Raw genomic sequence first — 22535 nt, forward strand, 5'->3', positions numbered from 1 at the left:
TCTTCTGTAAACGACTCTACTGTTACCTCACAGTTTTTTTCTGCGATAATTAAATGACACAAAAACGTTGAGTATTTACCTGTTGCACGGTAAATACTAATAGCATGTTAGCAAATCCCAAAGCCAACTTTTTCCCGCCCTTATTTTCCACACCCAACCTCCTACCCCCCCCCCCCAAAGAAAGTGTTTTAGTAGGCCTGGAGTAGTACCCCCAAAAAAGTATATTTAAATACAGCAAACAAACAAACAACAACAAAAAAACCCCACCATTTTAACGCAAAACCCAAACCGAAGTTCCAAGAAGATTCCCTCAGACACTACACTTAGTACCACGCCCCATCTCCCGTCCAAAAGGAGACTCAACCCCAGATATCGCGATAGTTCCTTCTTTAAGGAGAATTAGTAGAGATCTCGCGAGAGTGGCTAAGCCAATCAGGAGTCTGGATGACTTCCCAAGATGGCCGCGTCCTGGGAGCGTAACATCTGCGTTTCTAGGAGCTTCGCGCTGCGGGTGGCTTGAGAATCTGGGGTTGCAGAGGTTCATGCCAGGGTTATAGTCTGGCAGAAAATTTGAACTCAGAGGTGAGTCACTGCATATCGCCCATGCGGGTTGCAATTCTACTAAACCATCGAATTACACACATGATTCATGCTCCTGTCCTGGCCCGAGGCTCTGATAGAAAAAAGGGAGACTTACCATGTGTTTCTGTGTATGTCTGTGTGGGCGCGCGCTGAGTGTAAGTGTGCGTTAGTGGATTGTAGAGGGGTGAGTGGTGGGTGCTGGCGAATAGAACCCGAGTGAATTAAAATAGGGATCACTCGCGGGACTAAGGAGGTGTAGCCCTCTAGAGACCCAGAATTTGAGGCGGGAAAACAAATTGGGAGTTAGAGGAGAGCGTTGAAGGCTAGAAGAATTGGGAGAATTGACAGTGCCCGTATTGAAGGGATAAATAAGATTTATGAAGGATGGCGAGAGAAAACAGATTAGGGTGGAAGTGGGATTTGAAGTTCTGAGTTGGAATTTAGGCTGTTTTGTGTTAAACAGTCATTAGAGAGTTTTATGGAGAATTTGGGGGAAACCGAGGAAACAAACTTTGGAGTCAAAGCCTCAACTTTCCAGATATATTACTTTGTCTTCCTGAACTAATTTGGGTAGCGTGGAAGAAAAAGTTGTAGCCAGGGACTGCTGAGTCTTTCTGAGAGCCAAAATAAGGATTGCTTTTCAAAAATTAGTGTAAAGAAATCCAAAGGACTTTGAGAACAAATACTGAGTGCCTAGTTTCCATCCTGTTGAAGGGACTGGGATATCACAGTAACTTCATAGATATTATCTTTTTCCTTGAGAAGCGAAGAGGAAATATTTTTTATTTTATTTATTTATTTATTTTTGGTTTTTGGTTTTTGGGCCACACCCGACGGTGCTCAGGGGTTACTCCTGGCTGTCTGCTCAGAAATAGCTCCTGACAGGCACGGGGGACCATATGGGACACCGGGATTCGAACCAACCACCTTTGGTCCTGGATCGGCTGCTTGCAAGGCAAACGCCGCTGTGCTATCTCTCCGGGCCCAAGAGGAAATATTTTTAAAATACAAGGTACATGAAAGTCAGGTGGGTAAGGTTTTTCATATTTTTTTGGGGGGCCAGTGCTTAAGGCTTACTCCTGGCTTTAGACTTGGGAATCATTTCTGGCTCTTCTCAGGACCATATGTGGTGCCAGGATTGGAACCAAGGTTGGACATCTTGGACTCGAGGATTGAACCTTGGTAGGCCTGTGCAAGGAAAATGTTCAACTCGTTGTACTACGTAGATGGGTATGTTTTATGTGAATGACTGAAGCTAGTAGAGGAGACAAAGGAAGTTTTCTTTTGCTGTGCATTTTATGTGGAGGTATTCAGGAAAGGCTAATTTACGTTGTTGATCAAAGGACTTGAGCAAAGTTAAGGTACTTTGTATGTTTGTAATTTGGGAAATAACAGTTCTGTCAGTCCTAATAACAGGTATTCAATAAAGCAGGTACTGAGACTAGAGTGTGCCTTGTTTACTGGAGGAACAATGAGGCCAAAATGGTTAGAACATAAGTCAGGTAGAGAAAAGCAAGAGTAGGTTAGAGAAAAGTGGGGACTAACAATGCTGATGCTAGGTTAAGAGCTGACAGTGACATAGCTAAGAACCTGGCTTGTATTATGAATCTGGTTATCAAAGAAATGAATTTTTGTTTTTGTTTTTGTTTTTGGGCCACACCCAGCGATGCTCAGGGGTTACTCCTGGCTGTCTGCTCAGAAATAGCTCCTGGCAGGCACGAGGGACCATATGGGACACCGGGATTCGAACCAACCAGCTTTGGTCCTGGATCGGCTGCTTGCAAGGCAAACACTGCTGTGCTATCTCTCCGGGCCCAAAGAAATGAGTTTTAATCAGTCATTGTGTATCAATCCTGACAAAAAAATTGAATAACATAGAGAATGAATAAAGATGACCTATCTGTAATGAATTCACTAAGTATGTGCACTGTGTCTTAAATGTTGATATCATCTGTATACTAGGATCTAAGGTGTTGTAGGGTCATGTCAAACTTTGAGTTGTGAAAGTTGTCTTTGGCAAATTATTATAAAGAGTATCTTTTGTTGTTTCTTGCCTGAATTCCAAGGAAATGGGATTTCTTTCAAGTTTATCTTGGGTGATGAGATTTGTCCTACTTTTATGTTCCTTGCTTCCTGGATCGTTTGTAAATGATTGTTAGGTCATCTTAGGTTAGATTAGGAATGTAAAAATGTGTGTGTAGAGAATTTCTGTGTTAGTGTCAGTGGCAAAAACAAGTCTGGTATGCTGAAGAATTTCACTGATTATTAATCCCCCTTCCCAATTATTCATTCGCTCAACTTTTTAATTGTATACCTATTACTGAAGAATAAGATGGACATGATAAGGGTTAAAAGTGGATATCTGGGGCCGGAGAGATAGCATGGAGGTAAAGCGTTTGCCTTTCATGCAGGAGGTCATCGGTTCGAATCCGGGCATCCCATATGGTCCCCCGAGCCTGCCAGGAGCAATTTCTGAGCCTGGAGCCAGGAATAACCCCTGAGCACTGCCGGGTGTGACCCAAAAACCAAAAAAAAAAAAAAAAAAGTGGATATCTGCTTGAGTATATGGTTGCCTGAGGAAATGGCTTGCAGGGTGTGAATTGAAGTCCTATCTAGTGGGCCAAGATTTGGTGAAGTGAAGTGATGGTGGGAGTATAGTATGAAGGGCACATGGTTGACTAGACTGCAGCTGCAGAGAAAATATATGATGCTTAGTGCAGGAAAGGGAAAGGGAACAAATGAGGGTGAAAGAAAAGACAAGGTTATGTATGCCTTGTTAGTGATTTTGGATTTTATGAGGCTGACAGCTTTAGAAAATATCTGAAGGGATTTAGAAAGGAATGGGTTAGGAAGACTTACCTACTGGATGAATTGCAGAAGTCAGAGAGATGTTATAAAGAGATCAGTTAGAAACTATTAAAATAATCCAAGGAGTTTTCACTTTAGCAGCACATATACTAAAACTGGAACGATACAGAGAAGATTATCATGGCCCCTGCGCAAGGATGACACTCAAATTCGTGAAGCGTTCCATATATTTAAAAAAATAATAATCTAAGGAGCCCAGAGAAATAATACAGGAGGTAATGTACTAACCTTGCACATGGCCCTCCTAGTGAGACTCTCCACCATTACATATGGTCCCTTGAGCATCACCAGGGGCCATTCCTGACTATAGAGCTGCAAAGATCTCCTGGGTACCGAGAAACCTGGCATTATTATGAAGGGTGAAGAATGGATAAGATCAAGAAATTATTGGGAGACAGATTGTTCATGAATGGGTGAGTTGGGTGAAGAAGGTGCTTAAGAAGTAGCATATACAACTAAAAGATAGTGATGTCATTAGGCAAAATAGGGAAGTAAATCAGTTTGCGTTGGATAAAATGATTTCATTTTGGACATATGTGCATAAAATATTTTTGACCTACTCAAATGCTAAGTCTGTTAGGCAGTTAGATATGATTTGTAAAATTCTGGTGTGAAGACAGTTCTTTTTTAAAAATGGCTGTTAGATTTCCAGTATGTCTGGAAAATGTCCCCAAAAGTCTTCAAATGAAAGGTGCTTGTTGCTAGGAGACTTGATAACTGAAGATAGGATTTAACAGAGCAGATTAGGAAGTCTTCCTGAAGAGAAGGTGCCTGAACTGTAATAGGCAAACTATAATAAGGGGGAGCTAGAGATTGATCTATAATAAGGGGGAGCTAGAGTTTAATCCCCAGCATTTGATGTGGTCTCTGAGCACAGAGCCAGGAGTCATCCCTGAGCACTAACGGGTGTGGCTCCAAGACAAATTATTACTGCTGGATTGGAAAAGTAATGGAGAGAATAAGAATAGATTCAGGGAGACCCACTAAGAGGCTGTTGTAGCTAGGTACAACTAGCTTTGTATCTAGTCTAGGTAATGAGTAATAGACTTATTAAAATCCTGGATGGTATTTTTTTAAGAGGTATTTAGCATGGAAAAACCCATAATTGTGATTTCTTGGGATATGTATGGTATAGAGAACTATCAGGTGACCCCTAGGTTTCTGGTTTATTAAACATTTAAACAATGTTCATATGAATACTCATAGAAAAAAGTAGAAAAGAGGGGCCAGAGAGAGAGCATGGAGGTAGGATGTTTGCCTTGCATTCAGAAGGATGGTGGTTCGAATCCCGGCATCCCATATGGTCCCTGAGCCTGCTACGAGCGATTTCTGAGCGTAGAGCCAGAAGTAACTCCTGAGCGCTGCCAGTTGTGACCCAAAAAAACCCCAAAAGACAAAACAAAAAAGTAGAAAAGAGGGACTGGAGAGATAGCATGGAGGTAGGACAATTTCCCTTGCATGCAGAAGGACAGTGGTTCGAATCCCAGCATCCCATACGGTCCCCTGAGCCTGCCAGGAGCGATTTCTGAGTGTAGAGCCAGGAGTAACCCCTGAGCGCTGCCAGGTGTGACCCATAAAAAAAATAAAAAGGTAGAAAAAAAATAAAAAAAATAAAAAAATAAAAAAAATAAAAAGGTAGAAAAAAAATAAAAAGGTAGAAAAAAAATAAAAAAAATAAAAAAATAAAAAAAATAAAAAGGTAGAAAAAAAATAAAAAGGTAGAAAAAAAATAAATAGACCTTCTACCTAGGGATAGACAGTGACATATTTTTAAATTACTACCTGCTTATAGATTTACTAAACCATCACAATAGCTTTTTTAGTATTTATTTCTTGATATAAATGCATTATTATCACACCGGGCAGCGCTCAGGAGTTACGCTGGCAGGCTCGGGGGACTATATGGGATGCCGGGATTTCAACCACCGACCTTCTGCATGAAAGGCAAATACCTTATCTCCATGCTATCTCTCTGGCACTATATATATATATATATATATATATATATATATGCATTTATGTCTGCATTAAACACTAACACCATTTCTCCTTTCCCCAACTCTGGTGTCCTCAATTCTACTTTATACTTAAATGAATTTGCTTTCTTGGCATCTCATCTAAGTTGGCAAATATGTTTGACTTTTTGTGAATGATTTTTCTCCTCTTAGTACAGTATTTTTAGGGTTCATCCATATTGTAGTATGGAAGAAAATTTTTTCTGGAGGGGGCCCTCCCAAGCAGTGCTCAGGTTCTGCGGGTCACTCCAGGTGATGTTTGACTATCCGTTTCTGAAGCTTCAATGCTAGGGCTCAAGAATGCTAGGAACCACCTGGCAGTTTTCAGGATCTGGGTACATCTGGCAGTATTCAGGGTTTTACAGGCCCGTTCCCTATCATTTTCAGGGAGGCCATTGGTGCTGGATTTCAAACTCATGTGCTGGCCCTTGTAAAGGATGCATCCTGACAACTGAACTAACTTGCTGGCTCCCAGAACTTTTGTGTGTGTGGTTTTGGGACCATTCTGCAGTATTTAGGGGCTACTTTCAGCATTTTGCATGACGGTCACTCTGACAATGCTGGGAACCATGCAGTTACTTGAAACCAGTGATTCTTTATTCAAAACAGATGCTTAGCCCTTTGAATCATCACCCTGGTCGGGGAATTTTAGAATAATATTCTATTATCTGTGTGTGTTTATATATACATATATGTATATATCATAACATAAACACATATACCCAACACAAAAAGTATGTATATGTATATATGTGTGTATATGCACTTGCATGCACGTACCCCACTTTTTTTTGTTTTGTTTTTTATTTTGGTTTTTGGGCCACACCCGGCGGTGCTCAGGGGTTACTCTTGGCTGTCTGCTCAGAAATAGCTCCTGCAGGCATGGGGGACCATATGGGGCACCAGGATTCGAACCAACCACCTCTGGTCGTGGATCGGCTGCTTGCAAGGCAAACGCCGCTGTGCTATCTCTCCGGGCCCATACCCCACTTTTTAAAAATTTTGTTTTAGAACCACACTTAGTGTCAGGTATCAGTTCCAGGGCTCCTGCATGTAAAACATGTGCTTCAGTTGTCTCTTATCTTTTCTATACTACATTTTGTTTGTTTGTTTGTTTGTTTTTGGGCCACACTCAGGAATGTTTAGGGATTACTCTTGGACTCTGTACTCAGGGATCACTTCTGGCAGGGATTGAGGGACTATATGGGATACCAGGGATGACTTAAATCAGCCTGTGAAAGGCAAATGCCCCTATCCTTTCCAGTCCCTCATTGACATTTTTCTATTTCCTTTTCCTTTTTGGGTTGGTGGTGAAACAAAACAGTTTTTATTAAAACTTACTTAAGTTTTTTGGGGCCAGTGAGGTGGCGCTAGAGGTAAGGTGCCTGCCTTGCAAGCAAAGGAAAGACCGCAGTTCGATCCCCCAGCATCCCATATGGTTGCCCCAAGCCAGGGGCAATTTCTGAGCACTTAGCCAGGAGTAACCCCTGAGCATCAAACGGGTGTGGCCCAAAACACCAAAAAAAAAATTAAGTTTTTTTAAGATGAGGGAAGAGAAAGGTAGTAAGTACATGTTCTAGAGAACACAAACTTCTCTAGTGTGGGACAAAGCAAGCCTTAGACTTAAGAAGTGAAGTATATGGGGTCAGAGTGGTGGTGCAAGGGGTAAGGTGTCTGCCTTGCCAGTGCTAGCATAGGACAGATCGTGGTTCGATCCTCTGGCATCCATATGGTCCCCCAAGCCAGGAGTAGCCCCTGAGCATCACCAAATGTGGCCCAAAAACAAAACAAAACAAAACAAAAAAAGAAAGGTATGAGGCCAGAGAGATAGCACAGAGATAGGGCATTTGCCTTGCACACAGCCGATCCAAGACGGATGGTGGTTTGAATACCGGCATCCCATATGGTCCCCTGTGCCTGCCAGGAACAATTTCTGAGCGCAGAGCCAGGAGTAATCCCGAGCGCTGCCGGGTGTGACTCAAAAACCTAAAAAACTAGAAGTGAGAGGTATGTGTTCAAGGAGAATACAAATGTGAAAGGCAAGCCTTCTTTTCTTCTTGTTCCTTCCATTCTCCCTCCTTTCCTTTCTTTTGTGTGGAGGATTCAGCCTAGGGCCTCATATATATGGCATGTATTCTACTATCAAAACACATTTCCTGTCCCTTTTAAAATATTTTCATAATAGGGGCCGGGAAGGTGGCGCTAGAGGTAAGGTGTCTGCCTTGCAAGCGCTAGTGTAGGACAGACCGCGGTTTGATCCCCTGCATCCCTTATGGTCTCCCCAAGCCAGGAGCGCCTTCTGAGCACATAGCCAGGAGTAACCCCTGAGCATCAAAAGGGTGTGTCCCAAAAACCAAAAAAAAAATTTTTTTCATAATAATAGTTTTCTAATAATATGAAAGTTACCTTATTGTAATTTTGAGACATGTTTCCTTGTCGATTAGTAATATTGAGCATCTTTTCACTTGCATATTTGTCGCAAATAATTTTGTTTTTGTTTTTTTGGGTCACACCCAGCAGCCCTCAGGGGTTACTCCTGGCTCTAGCTCAGAAATCGATCCTGGGGCCGGAGAGATAGCATGGAGGTAAGGCATTTGCCTTGCATGCAGAAGGACGGTGGTTCAAATTCCGTCATCCCTTATGGTCCTCTGAGCGAGCCTGCCAGGAGCGATTTCTGAGTGTAGAGCCAGGAGTAACCCCTGAGCACCACCAGGTATGACCCAAAAACCAAAAAAAACCCAAATCGATCCTGGCAGGCTCATGGCAGGATTCAAACCACCGTTCTTCTGCATGCTAGGCAAACACCCTAACTCCATGTTATCTCTCCAGACCCGTTGCAAATAATTTTAAAATATACTTTATTACTTGATTGGCTCTAAGAATTGACAGCTTTTTTTTTTAGCTTTAGGTGCTGACTCTCCTCTCCCTTTTTTTTTCTTTTTAAAGATGGCTCTGAGTAAATCAATGCATGCAAGAAACAGATACAAGGACAAACCACCCGACTTTGCCTATCTAGCATCCAAATATCCAGATTTTAAGCAGCATGTTCAGATAAATCTGAATGGAAGAGTAAGGTAGGTAATGGGTGAAGAATTCTTGAATATCATATTCTAGTATAATTTAAATGGACTTAATGTGTAGGCAAGTGTATTGGGCTGATAGTGGACTTGAACATTGAACCTAGATTTGTATCTGTCTTTCTTTTATCTGACTTTGAACAAATCACTTGACTTTTTTGGGTTTCTACTCCCCACCATTTTTTTTTTTTGTTTTTTTTGTTTATTTTGTTTTTGGGTCATACCTGGTGGCGCTCAGGGGTTACTCTTAGCTCTATGCTCAGATATCGCTCCTGGCAGGTGCAGGGGACCATATGGGATTTGAACCACCTTCTACATGCAAGGCAAATGTCCTACCTCCATGCTATGTCTTTGTCCATTCGTCCCCCTTTTTTGAGAAAGGGAACATGCCCATCTGTGCTCAAGGCTTTTTTCTAGGGGCCGGGCGGTGGCGCTGGAGGTAAGGTGCCTGCCTTACCTGCGCTAGCCTAGGACGGACCGCGGTTCGATCCCCCGGCATCCCATATGGTCCCCCAAGAAGCCAGGAGCAACTTCTGAGCGCATAGCCAGGAGTAACCCCTGAGCGTCACAGGGTGTGGCCCAAAAACCAAAAAAAAAAAAAAAAAAAAAAGGCTTTTTTCTAGCTCTGTGCCCAGGGGTTATTCCTGATAAACTTGGGGACCATATGGTTGCCAGGAATAGAAGAACCTGTGTCAGTTACATGTAAAGCAAACAAACACCTTATTGTTGTAACATCACTTATCACTCTGCCTCCCCACAACACATATAGTTTCTGTTTTTTAATCTATAAAAATGATAGGATTAGGGAGTAGAAGTGATAGTACAGTGTGGGTAGGGCACTTCTCATGCACAGACCAACCTTGATTTGATCCCCAGCAGCCTAGGTGGTTCCCCAAGCCAGGAGTGATTCCTTAGCCAGGAGTAAACCCTGAGCATCTCCAAGTGTGGCCCCAAAACAAAAAGGAGAGGATCATACCAATTGCTTTATGTTTCCTTCTGACTTAAAAAAATGAGTGATTGTGCTGGAGCTGTAGTACAGCACTTTTCCCACAGTTGACCCAAGTTTGAACCAGGGTCCCATATGATCCCTGAGGCACTTTGCTGCTCTGTGTGGTCCTTATTTATTTATTTTTTGGGGGTCACACCTGCAGCGCTCATGGGTCACTCCTGGCTCTATGCTCAGAAATCGCCCCCGGTAGGCACGGGGGACCATATGGGATGCCGGGATTCGAACCACCGTCCTTCTTGACGCAAGGCAAATGCCTTACCTCCATGCTATCTCTCCGGTGTGGTCCTTATTTTTAAAAAGCAGGAAAAAAAAGAAATGATTTAACCTATTGCTTTTCTGACTTATTGAGGTATAAACATTAGAAAAAGAAAGTTAGGAGTCGGAAAGATAGCACCGCAATAGGGCTTTTGCCTTGTAAGCAGCCAATCCAGGACCAAAGTTTGTTCCAATCCTGGCATCACATATGGTCCCCCGTGCCTGCCAGGAGCGATTTCTGAGCACAGAGCCAGGAGTAACCCCTGAGCACCGCTGAGTGTGACCCAAAAACCAAAAGAAAAAAAAGTTATAATTTATTTATTTGAGGAGAATTCACAGCAGTGCCTGGGTGCCTCTCTCAGCAATACTTGACCTGGAAGGTCTCCAGGGTCTTATAATGCAGAGGCTCAAACTTAGGGCCTTGAGGATAACAGGCATTTTCCTAGGCTTGAGAAAAATTAAGTGTATATTATTATACTATAATGATATGTTACATATACATTTTATAATAATTTTATACAGATTTGCATTAAGTATGTATTATACACATAACATATATAAGTCTATTTAATTATGTATATATTCTTTTTATTTATTTTTGACCACACAGGGCAGTGCTTAGGGGCTGCTCCCAGCTTGGTTTTTTGTTTGTTTGTTTGTTTGTTTGTTTTGGTTTTTGGGACACACCTGGCAGTGCTCAGGGGTGTCTGCTCAGAAATAGCTCCTGGCAGGCACAGGGGACCATATGGGACACCGGGATTTGAACCAACCACCTCTGGTCCTGGATGGGCTGCTTGCAAGGCATACGCCGCTGTGCTATCTCTCGGGGCCCCTCCCAGCTTGGTTTTTAAGGCTTGTTCCCAGTGATCCTCAGAGGACCAGGTGGTGTTGAGAATTGAACCTGGAGTTTTCAGACCTTATCACTATATCCCTGGTTCAGAATTTTTTTTTTTCTACTTTGTGGGTCCCACCCAGCAGCGCACAGGGGTTACTCTTTGCTCTGCACTCTGGAATTACTTCTGGCAGGTGCAGGGGACCATAACGGGATGCCAGGGATTGAACCTGGGTTGGCTGTGTGCAAGACAAATGCTCTCCTTGCTGTGCTGTCACTCCAGCACCAGAGGTTATAATCTCCGAGATTATAATTTTCTAAATTATAATTTCTGATAATTGAGTGAATTTTTTAATTTTTTGGCCACACATGATGATGCTCAAGGATTTTTCCTGGCTCCACACCCAGGAATTACTCCTTGCATGGCTCTGGGGAACATAATATGCTGTGATGGAATCTATCCAGTATAATGCTCTATCCAGAATAATGTTCTTGCCCCCCACTGGATTATTTTAACCTGGGGGAAATTTTAAAAGGTGAGAACCTCAAAAAAAAAAAACTGTGAGAATTTCCTGAGCACACATTCAACAAATAATATGATTATAAATAAGTAATATAGGAAGGAAAAAGAAACATATGGAAAAGAACATTGGCTCCAAAAGCGGACATGCATCCTTTGCTTATGGAAGCTTTGGGTTTCATCTTTGGCTACACAAGGTCACCAAGCATGGCCAAGGGTATACATTCCAAACTCCACTGGATGCAATCTCAAACAAAACAAACAGAAAAAAATTAAAAGATAATTTTCCAGATTCTTGTTGGAAAATATAGTTGCAACAAAAAGATCCCCTTAACAATAACTAAGTAAACAGGTAAAAATTTGGCAAAAAACATCTGTTTTGTCAAATAACAGAATTTCTTTTAGGAGCCATGGGGAAGTGATAAATTTAAGGGCATGCAGTTTTTCTGAATGGGGAGACTCATTATAGTTAAAATGTCAATTCCTGGGCCCGGAGAGATAGCACAGTGGCGTTTGCCTTGCAAGCAGCCGATCCAGGACCAAAGGTGGTAGGTTTGAATCCCGGTGTCCCATATCGTCCCCCGTGCCTGCCTGGAGCTATTTCTGAGCAGACAGCCAGGAGTAACCCCTGAGCAACCCCTGAGCAACGCCGGGTATGGCCCAAAAACAAAAACAAAAACAAAAAATGTCAATTCCTCTCAGTCATCATTCCTATAAGTTTTTGGGGTGAAAAAGTACCAGCTATTATTCAAAGCTTAAGGAAAAGATACTCAAAGAAATGTTATAAAAATAGGGGCTAGTGGGGCTGGAGAGATAGCATGGAGGTAAAAGCATTTGCCTTGCATGCAGAAGGTTGGTGGTTCAAATCCCAGCATCCCATATAGTCCCCCAAGCCTGCCAGGAGTGATTTCTGAGCATAGAGCCAGGAATAACCCCTGAGCACGGCTGGGTGTGACCCAAAAGCCAAAAAAATAAACAAACAAACAAAAAAAATAGGGGCTAGTGAGGTGGCGCTAGAGGTAAGGTGTCTGCCTTGCAAGCGCTAGCCAAGGAAAGGACTGCGGTTCAATCCCCCGGCGTCCCATATGGTTTCCCCAAGCCAGGAGCAATTTCTGAGCGCTTAGCCAGGAGTAACCCCTGAGCATCAAATGGGTGTGGCCCAAAAAACCAAAAAAAAAAAAAAAAAATAAGGCCAGAGAGATAGCATAGAGGTAGGACATTTGCCTTGCACGCAGCCAACCCAGGATGAACTGTGGTTCAAATCCCCCAGGATGAACTGTGGTTCAAATCCCGGCATCCCATATTGTCCCCGTGCCTGACGGGAGCAATTTCTTTCTTTCTTTCTTTTTTTTTTTTTTTTTTTTCTCGTTTTTTTGGGCCACAACCAGCAGTGCTCAGGGGTTACTCCTGGCTATCTGCTCAGAAATCGCTCCTGGCTGGCACGGGGGACCATATGGGATGCTAGAATTCAAACCAACCACCTTAGGTCCTGGGTCGGCTGCTTGCAAGGCAAACGCCACTGTGCTATCTCTGGCCCCAACAGGAGCAATTTCTGAACGCAGAGCCAGGAGTAACTCCTGAGAACTGCAAAAAACCAACCCCCCCCCCCAAAAAAAAAAAGGGCTAGAGAGGTAAATCAAAGATTAGGATAGGGGTACGGGCCAACTTGAGCACTTTACCACTGACTTCTACAGAGACACCTACTCAATATAATTCCAGCCTGGTCTTTTGGGCTGAGAACTCTGGTGTCTTCTATGAGTGAGGGCAGGCAGCCTGTCATTCCTCCCTTTCCCTGCCCACTGCCACTACCACCCTGTTCTTCCAGAAGCAGTCCATAGCCACAGCAATATCAGCTCATTCCAGCTCCACGGATCCTGGAATTCTTGGAGTGTGCGGCATATACTGGCACATGCACTACACCTCCAGTTGGGGAAGGAGATTTGAACCACACCCAGTGGCTTTCAGGGGTTACTCCTGGCTCTGCTTTCAGAAACTACTCCTGGGTGGCTTGAAAGTCTATGTGGGATCCCCAAGAGCGAACCTGGGTTGGCTCTGTGCAAGGCAAACACCCTACCCGCTGTGCTATCTCTCCGGCTCCACTCCCGAATTTTTCAATAAAACATCCCAGGAGGAACACACCAAATTAGATGACAAAGTAACATAGAAGCCACTTAAGATCAACAAACAAAACCAATAACAAAGAAAGATATTTCTCAATTAGTAACAAAAAGCTGAATCAATTACTAATTACCCCATTTGAGGTATAACAGTTTTTTCTTTTATTGAAGTTTTCTTCAGTAATTCTATTACCACTTAGTTGTAACAAGGATTATAAATTATTCCATGCCTGGGCCGGAGAGATAGCACAATGATGTTTGCCTTGCAAGCAGCCGACCCAGGACCTAAGGTGGTTGGTTCGAATCCCGACGTCCCATATAATACAGTCCCAACTGTATTATGAGCAGCTATATAAACCATGGTGTTTTTTTGTTTTTTTTTTTCAGGCCACACCCGTTTGATGCTCAGGCATTACTCCTGGCTAAGGGCTCAGAAATTGCCCCTGGCTTGGGGGGACCATATGGGAGGCCGGGGAATCGAACCGCGGTCCTTCCTTGGCTAGCGCTTGCAAGGCAGACACCTTACCTCTAGCGCCACCTCAACAGCCCCACGATAGTGTTTTAATAAATAAAAAGAAGTACTTAGAGTACATGCTCTGCATATGGAATACCAGAGTTGAAGTCCTGGGTTGATTCCCAGCACTGCATGGTCTTGTGAGCAGAGCATGGAGCTGAATGTGACCCAGAAACAAAAAGAGAGAGGTAGAGAATATAGGGACTTAAATATATTGTCTTTAGAGTAATTAGGATATTAGTATTATGCTGGAACAAAAATTGGATATTTTCTGATAGATGAAGGTGTTAGAAAGCATACCTGTTAAAAAAAAAAAAAAGAAAAGAAAAAGAAAGCATACCTGTATCTAAACAGTGTATTGTGGGTGCAGGTTAAATAGTGGAGTGAAGTTCAGAGGCAATGTAGAGTTTAAAGTGCTAGCCTTGCAGTTTGGTCCTCGGTTCCTCTGAACACTGCCAGAGTGATCCCTGAGCACAGAGCCAAGAGAAACCCCCAAGCAATAAAAAAAAAAAAAAAAAAGTTTAAAAATAGTGGCCTGATTCTTGCCTGTGTTTTTCTCCATAGACTTCTCACAAGGTGTGCAAAGTGGGCAATGAGTCTTTGTCAATCTTGACTCCTGTGTACTTCTTTTTTTTTTGTTTTTTGGGTCACACCTGGTGGTGCTCAGGGGTTACTCCTGGCTGTCTGCTCAGAAATAGCTCCTGGCAGGCACAGGGGACCATATGGGACACCGGGATTCGAACCAACCACCTTTGGTCCTGGATCGGCTGCTTGCAAGGCAAACACCGCTGTGCTATCTCTCCGGGCCCTCCTGTGTACTTCTTAAAATGTTAATATTTTATAGTTCTATGAATGTATAAGGAGATTCCATAGTATCATTTTGATCATATTGTATTTTACTTTATATGTCTACTTTAGGCCTGTAAAGTAAAATATTCTCCACCCCTATTAAATGTATAGTATATAGAATAAAGATGTTATTGCAGGTTAAGGGTTATTAAGGATGGAAGAGATAGTAATAGAATTTTTGTTTTTGTTTTTGTTTTGGGGTTACACATCGTCGGTGCTCAGGGGTTACTCCTAGCTCTGCACTCAGAAATTGCTCCTGGCAGGCTCAGGGGATGCCAGGATTCGAACCAGGGTTCGTCCTGTGTTGGCCCTGTGCAAGACAAATGCCTTACAGTTTTACTATTGCTCCTGCCCCAGTAATGGATTTTTAATAGATGCAGTTGGGGCAACCATGGGGAAAGTTAATTAGATTTTTTTTCTGGTCTAGGGCCATACCCATTGGTGCCCAAGCCTGATTCCTGGCTCTATGCAAGGCAAATACCTCACCTTCTATACTCTGGCCCTATCAATAATTATTTAAGTACTAAAATAAATAAATAACTTTGGTGGTAGGTTTGGGCTTTTTATTTTTTTTTGTTTTTTTGGTCACACCAGGTGACGCTTAAGGGTTACTCCTGGCTATGTAGTCAGAAATCGCTCCTGACTTGGGGGACCATATGGGATGCTGGGGGGATAGAACTGAGCTCTACCACTTGCACCACTGCTCCGGCCCAGGTTTCAACTTTTAAGACATACTTAAAGGATTGATTTTCTGAAAGACTGTAGTCCAGAAATTGATTGAAGGTGTGATACTGTGATTTTAATCCTTGATACCTTCACATATGCTGAGTGTCAGTCTGGCAGTACAACAGGTTATAGGATCTCTAACATACTGTGAGCACCACAAATAAAAGTGTGTGACCCCTCTGGATAACACCTTAACCAAGTATATAAAGACTACAACTTCCTGTGCAACCTATAACTAGCACCACCTCTTAGTATGTGAGATCTGCCACCAATTGTGTGATTCTAGAAAGTACCATAATGTACTAGCACCACAGCCAAGTGTGTGGACCTCTATCCTTGAAGTTACAAAATAAAGAGAAGAGAAAAGGATTTTTTTTGTCTATTTGTTTTGTTTTTTAAAAGGTGGACCAGAGTGAAAAAACAGATAAAGAGGTTGCCTTGCATGCAACTTGCGGTTCAATCCCTATCATTCCATTTGGTCCCTCCATGCTCCACCATGTGTGATTCCCAAGTGCAGAGCCAAGAGTATCCCCTGAGCATTGCTGGGTGTGGCCCCAAAATAAAACAAGACAAAGGTAAAAACAACAATAGCATTGTCTTTTTTTTTTGGTTTTTGGGTCACACCCTGCAGTTCTCAGAGGTTACTCCTGACTCTGGGCTCAGAAATCACTCCCTCCCCAACCCCACCACCACTGCCACACCAAAAAGATGAAAAAAAAAAAAAGAAAAGAAAAGAAATTGCTCCTGGCTCGGGGGACCATATGGGACGCCGGGGGATTGAACTGCAGTCCATCCTAGGTCAGCTGCGTGCAAGGCAAACGCCCTACTGCTGTGCCACCGCTCTGGCCCCAGAATGGTTCTTATTTTGAGGGTGGATTATAGACTGTATCCTTCCAAACTTATCTGTAATGGCAATACTGTATTCAGCAGTAGCAAAGCAGGAGTCATTCTGGGGAAATGGACACAGCCTAAACAATAGACTATTATGTGAAGCCGGGTATGTTGAACAACAAAGACTAATGGAACAAATTACTAATTTCTACATGAGAGCTAATTTTAGTTCTTATGCCTTTCTGTGGTCTCAGAAATAATATTGAAAAAAGATCTTGCCTGTGTTAGGAGTTATTGAATGTCCCAGGGTGCTAAAATGACCTAGATATTTAACTGGTAAACTTAAAAGACTAGACTTTGTCCTATAAAAGTATTCCCAACCCCCAGATAAGTGTCTTTTTTCTTAGAAATAAAAAATACTCATTTTACCAAGAGTCTGATCAGCTCTTCATTAATTTCTCAGATTATGTTATTTAATTAGATTAACATGATGCCTTGTTTATTAGCATATAGTTTCTTATTAATAAAATTCTGTTAGAATTCAGAACTCTTTCAATTTTTTCCACCTCTCATTCACCCCAATATTTAATTTTATTCAATTAATTTTTGTTTTGTTTTGGGGCCATACCCTGTAGTGCTCAAAGGCTGACTACCTGGCTCTACCTCAGGGATCAGTCCTGGAAGGTTCAGGGGACCTTACAGGATGCCAGATAGCAAACTTGGGTCAGCTGCATGCAAGGCAAGCACCTTACCCACTGTACTATTGCTCTAGCCCCATCCCAAAAATTTTACCTGGCCTTTAGCATATAGATTTACATTTACAAGTATTCAAATTAAACATTTATAATTGTAAGTCATTAATTTATTTGGTAGCAAATTTGAAGAATGGGATCAGGTCACCCTTGGAACTATTCCTGGGTCTGTGCTTGAAAGTGACCCCTTGGCAGTGCTGGGATTCACATGTGGCAGGGATTTGTCTGTGATCTTTTACCTGAAGACAAAGTGCCAAACTCCTGTTCTATTTCTCCAGCCCTCTCTGGCCCTACATAGTCTTTTTGTTTGTTTGTTTGTTTGTTTATCTATCTATTTATTTATTTTTGGGTTTGGGGACATGCTCAGCTATGCTCAGGGGTTACTCTTGGCTCCGTATTTAGAAATTATTCCTGGCAGACCATAAAGGTTGCTGGGAGTTGGACCTATGAATCTCAGACAAGGCAAGTGCCCTACCTGCTGTACTCTCACTCTGTCCTTATTTTGCTAATATTTGCATCCCCCCTACTCCTCCCTGGCCCCTCCCTATACATCTATAGAAGTTTCTTACGTTTATAGATATAATTTAATATCCATAATTTTATATATTTTTAATTTTTTTGCGATTTTAAGGAAGAACCATGAATGTAGCTCAGTAGAATCCTCCCCATACCCTATTTTCAGATTTTGTGGGGTTTTTTTTGTTTCTTTGGCCACACCCAGTGACATTCAGGGGTTACTCCTGGTTATGCGCTCAGAAATCACTCCTGGCTGGGATGCTGGGGGATCGAACCACACGGTCCATCCTTAGGCTAGCGCGCGCATGGCAGACACCATACCGCTTGTGCCACTGCTCCAGCCCCTACTTTCAGTTTTTGTGTTTCAGACATAGCTTTTATTTTATAGCATAAATTATTGTAGTTGATTTTGGTTTTATGGTTTAATCTGAATCTTAGGAGTTTACAGTGTTTATGTTGTTGTGAATTACTTTTTCTTTCATCTGTTCTGCAGCATGATCTGGTTTTTACTTATCCTTTGCCACCTAGGTTTATGATTAAATATTGTTCTCAAATTTATTTTGGAATTGACTTTTTTTTCTCCTAATTTTTATTATGACTATGATTTACCAAGTTCAAACACCAGTTCTACCACCGGTGTGTCCTTTACCAGTGTCCCCAATTTCCCACTCACCACCGTAGCCTGCCTCCCTGGGGCACAAACAAATTTACTTCATGATGTTTGTTACAACACAAAGGCAAATGAAATGATCAAAACTTGGATCAATAAGGGTTCATTTAAAATGATTGTTATATCTCACCAGGGTGTTTCTAAAGTCCAAGTATTTACAGAACTGTAGTTGGTGCTGCTAGTTGGTCCTTCCCTGTTACTATTTAGGCTCACTAAATTTGGTAGATTACCATGTAACTTTCCCGTCAGGTTTCCTGTGATACTACTGGACTGACACTACTACTAGATATTGAGGTGTCGTGTGGCTGCATGTGGTCATGTGGTCTAGGTTAAATAGATCTATAACCAATATGGTGGCTTGGCAGTTTGAAAGGGTTAAATCGTGAAGCTGAGCCATTTCTGTTGGAGGGTGTAGGAGGTGGTGTTTGGCTTCTATAGTTAATGCAGAAAGGAGAATCTGCAACTCCCTTTCTGAGACTTCCACAGAGGTTATTAGCCAGACCCAGTAACCTGGAAAGTAACAATTGCCATTATTTTCTTCTGAAGCTTGATGAAGGATCTGGGCCTTTTTCCAGATGGGAAGATGGCTGTGGGCAAGGCTCCTTCTGAGATTTTAATGAACTTTATTATATAATAGTTTTAATTTTTCATTCTATTATTTAGTTGCAATTCAGTTATTTTATATATATATATTTTTTTTTATTATTATTTTTTTTTTTTTTGGTTTTTGGGTCACACCCAGCGGCACTCAGGGGTTACTCCTGTACTCCAAGCACCTCCCTTTGTTATTGATGTTTTGATGGGCTTGAACACACCTGGCTGGGCACTTACATATTTGGTACTTGCTGGGGATCATGGTTGCAGTGCTCATGTACTCAGCTCTGGTGTTCACCAAGGCTTGCCTTCACTAATTGTGGTGCTCATCATGAGTCATTGTGGTCTTTATCCATGTTCTTGCCAGAGACCACATTTCTTGGTCCTGGTGCTTATATATTTTTTCTTTTTTGCTAATATTTATACTTTACGGCCAGGAATTGCTTGCAGTGCCAGGGATCACATAACTTTTTTTTTTTTTTGTGGTTTTTGGGTCACACCCGGCAGTGCTCAGGGGTTATTCCTGGCTCCAGGCTCAGAAATTGCTCCTGGCAGGCACAGGGGACCATATGGGACGCCGGGATTCAAACCGATGACCTCCTGCATGAAAGGCAAACACCTTACCTCCATGCTATCTCTCCGGCCCTATAACTCTTATGCTTAAACATAAAGTTGCCCAGATGGTGCTCAGTACATGTTGGACACTGGGGATTTGAATTTGTGATTATACACTTGCAACCAGAGAACTAAGAAACTCTAAGCCAGTGTGCTATTCCTTTGGGCCCCTAGCTTGTGTTAATCTTAGTTGTCTGGTTAAAATAGGTCTCCCAAGGGGACCTGGGAGATAGATTAAAGGGCTAGTGCACATGCTTTGCATATGGGTTCAATCCCTGGCACTCATAATTCCTCTAGCACCACCAGATGCGACCAAAAAAAAAAAAAAAACTAACTAAACATGCTTATTGATAGTTCTTTTGCCATAGTTACATTTGTCTCTTATTTTGTCATATTTTTTAATCAGAAAAAAATTTATAGAAAAATGAAAGAAAAAAACCAAAACAAACAAAAAAATTTATAAAGAGATCCTAGGACTAATTTCCTGGAATTCTTGTACACTGCTTATTGTCAGGCTTACCATATAATTTGGCTAACTATAAAATTGTTGAATAGCATTCCATTTTTTTCTTAGAGCTTTACAGTAAATGTTCTTTTTTCTTCTGTTAAATGGTGATGTGTAGATGTCTGAAGACAGTATAAAAGATTTTTTTTTTTTTTTTGGTTTTTGGGCCACACCCGGTAATGCTCAGGGGTTACTCCTGGCTATGCGCTCAGAAGTTGCTCCTGGCTTGGGGGACCATATGGGACGCCGGGGGATCGAACCTCGGTCCGTCCAAGGCTAGCGCAGGCAAGGCAGGCACCTTACCTCTTTGCGCCACCGCCCGGCCCCAGTATAAAAGATTTTTTAAATTTTAAAGTCTTGTAAGTTTTCTAGGATATGTTTTGGTATTGCTAATTCTGTATTGGTTTTGCTAGGAACAGAGTGAACCTTTTGGTTTTAGAAGATTATCCTCAACCATGGGGCCCGGAGAGATAGCACAGCGGTGTTTGCCTTGCAAGCAGCCGATCCAGGACCAAAGGTGGTTGGTTCGAATCCCGGTGTCCCATATGGTCCGTTCCCCCCCCCCCCCCCCCCCCCCCCCCCCCCCCCGTGTCTGCCAGGAGCTATTTCTGAGCAGATAGCCTGGAAGTAACCCCTGAGCACTGCCGGGTGTGGCCCAAAAACAAAAACAAAAACAAAAAAAAAAAGAAGAAGATTATCCTCAACCATATCTTTGCTTGGTTGTTTATACCTTTGGCTCACTTATTCAGTATCACCATGGTGATACTGAAGGGGGTCTCCTTTCTGTCCTGTCTGCCTAATCTGTTCTCTAATTTTTAAAAACTCAATACATATTTCTGTGTTATTGTTTTTTGGGAAACAGTTAACATACTGTAAAGTTCACCTTTATTTATTTATTTATTTATTTATTTATTTATTTATTTAGTTTTGGGGCCACACCCGGTGACGCTCAGGGGTTACTCCTGGCTATGCGCTCAGAAGTTGCTCCTGGCTTGGGGGACCATATGGGACGCCGGGGGGATCGAACTGCGGTCCTTCCTAGGCTAGCGCTGGCAAGGCAGACACCTTACCTCTAGCGCTACCACGCCAGCCCCAAAATTCACCTTTTAAATTAATTAGTTTTTAGTAATTGACAAAACTAATCACTGTCAGTCTTGCATTTCATTTCATTTGCATGCTTCTTAAAATCTTGATTTCTGGGCCCGGAGAGATAGCACAGCGGTGTTTGCCTTGCAAGCAGCCGATCCAGGACCAAAGGTGGTTGGTTCAAATCCCGGTGTCCCATATGGTCCCCCGTGCCTGCCAGGAGCTATTTCTGAGCAGACAGCCAGGAGTAACCCCTGAGCACCACTGGGTGTGACCCAAAAAGCTAAAAAAAAAAAAAAAAAAAAAATCTTAATTTCTTCTCAATGTGTCATAGAAACATGATTTCAGTTTGTCCCATGGTTTGTGATGGTAATTTGGATCATTTGTTTAAGGTGGTATTCATCAGATGCCTATATTAAATAGAGTAGCTGTTTTCTTTGTGATTTATAATTTGGGGGAAACACTTTAAAAACACATACATATTGTTGTCAAACTTCTATTTGTTTTGGGGGCCATACCTGGTCAAACTTAGGTGCTACTCCTGGCTCTATGTTCAGTGGCCACACCTGATAGTGATCAGGTAAATCATACGTATGATTTAATGCTAGCAATCAAATCCAGGTCAGTTGTTTACAAGGCAAGTGCCTTGTTTGCTGTGCCCTCTCTCAGACTTTTATCTACTACTTTTTTTTCCACTGATGACCCATTTTTAGGTGTCTGTCTTGATATTTTTAGGTTTCTCTGTGCTTTAAATTTTTTAATTTACTTCTTATAATTTTTGAAGTTCTGGAGGGAGGCATTGATGACTTTTAAATTGAAACAATAAATGACCTCATATTCTTTTATTCATGATTAGTCTATACTGTTTCTAATATTCTTCATTTAAATACTTCAAATTTGGCCATTGGAAGTCCCCTTTAAACTGACCCATGTGCAACTAATTTGTCCTCATCTTCTTGGAGCCCATTCTATTTTCTGATACTACAAAATGTTCTAGGTGCTCGTGTTTTTTTTTTGTTGTTGTTGTTGTTTTTGGGCCACACCCGGCAGTGCTCAGGGGTTACTCCTGGCTGTCTGCTCAGAAATAGCTCCTGGGGACCACATGGGACACTGGGATTCGAACCAACCACCTTTGGTCCTGGATCAGCTGCTTGCAAGGCAAACACTGCTGTGCTATCTCTCCGGGCCCCTTCTTTTTCTTTCTTGGACCACACCCGGCAGTGCTCAAGACTAACTTCTGGCTTTGCGCTCAAGGACCACTCCTGGCAGGACTCATGGGAGACCATATGGGGTATCAGGGACCAAACTCAGGTCAGCCACATATAAAATATACACCCTATGGTCCCTTCTTGTACTTCTCCTCCCTCAAATCTAATTCATTTTAGTGACTGATATGATACTTGGAAACCATGACTTGGAACTAGGTTGCTTCAAAGTGTTATTGCTTTATAGTATTTTAGTCACTCTACTATCCTGAGATTCTACTATTGTCATCTTTCTGTCAAGGTTCTGACATAAATTATGTCATTTTATTCTTTGTCTCTTCCATTTCCCCCCAACAAATTAATATTCTGAAGCATTCTTAAAGGTTGTAAGAAAGTG

The 22535-nt window shown here is 42.2% G+C and overlaps 1 protein-coding gene and 1 non-coding gene across 2 annotated transcripts in view; both read left to right on the forward strand.

Moving 5' to 3' along the window:
- The first annotated feature begins 476 nt into the window (after positions 1-476).
- METTL16 (methyltransferase 16, N6-methyladenosine) overlaps positions 477-22535 on the forward strand; it is an 82866-nt gene continuing 60807 nt past the window's right edge. Inside the window, exons 1-2 of the mRNA XM_049782391.1 lie at positions 477-582; positions 8412-8539. Of these exons, the coding sequence (XP_049638348.1) occupies positions 8412-8539 (128 nt within the window). The 5' untranslated portion in view covers positions 477-582. The remainder of the gene's footprint in view (positions 583-8411; positions 8540-22535) is intronic.
- On the forward strand, positions 3516-3622 carry LOC126026250 (U6 spliceosomal RNA). Its single transcript, XR_007501594.1, has one exon. It is a non-coding gene; the product is annotated as a U6 spliceosomal RNA (small nuclear RNA).

Source organism: Suncus etruscus, chromosome 1 (genome assembly GCF_024139225.1).
Source record: "Suncus etruscus isolate mSunEtr1 chromosome 1, mSunEtr1.pri.cur, whole genome shotgun sequence".
Classification (NCBI taxonomy): Eukaryota; Metazoa; Chordata; class Mammalia; order Eulipotyphla; family Soricidae; genus Suncus; species Suncus etruscus.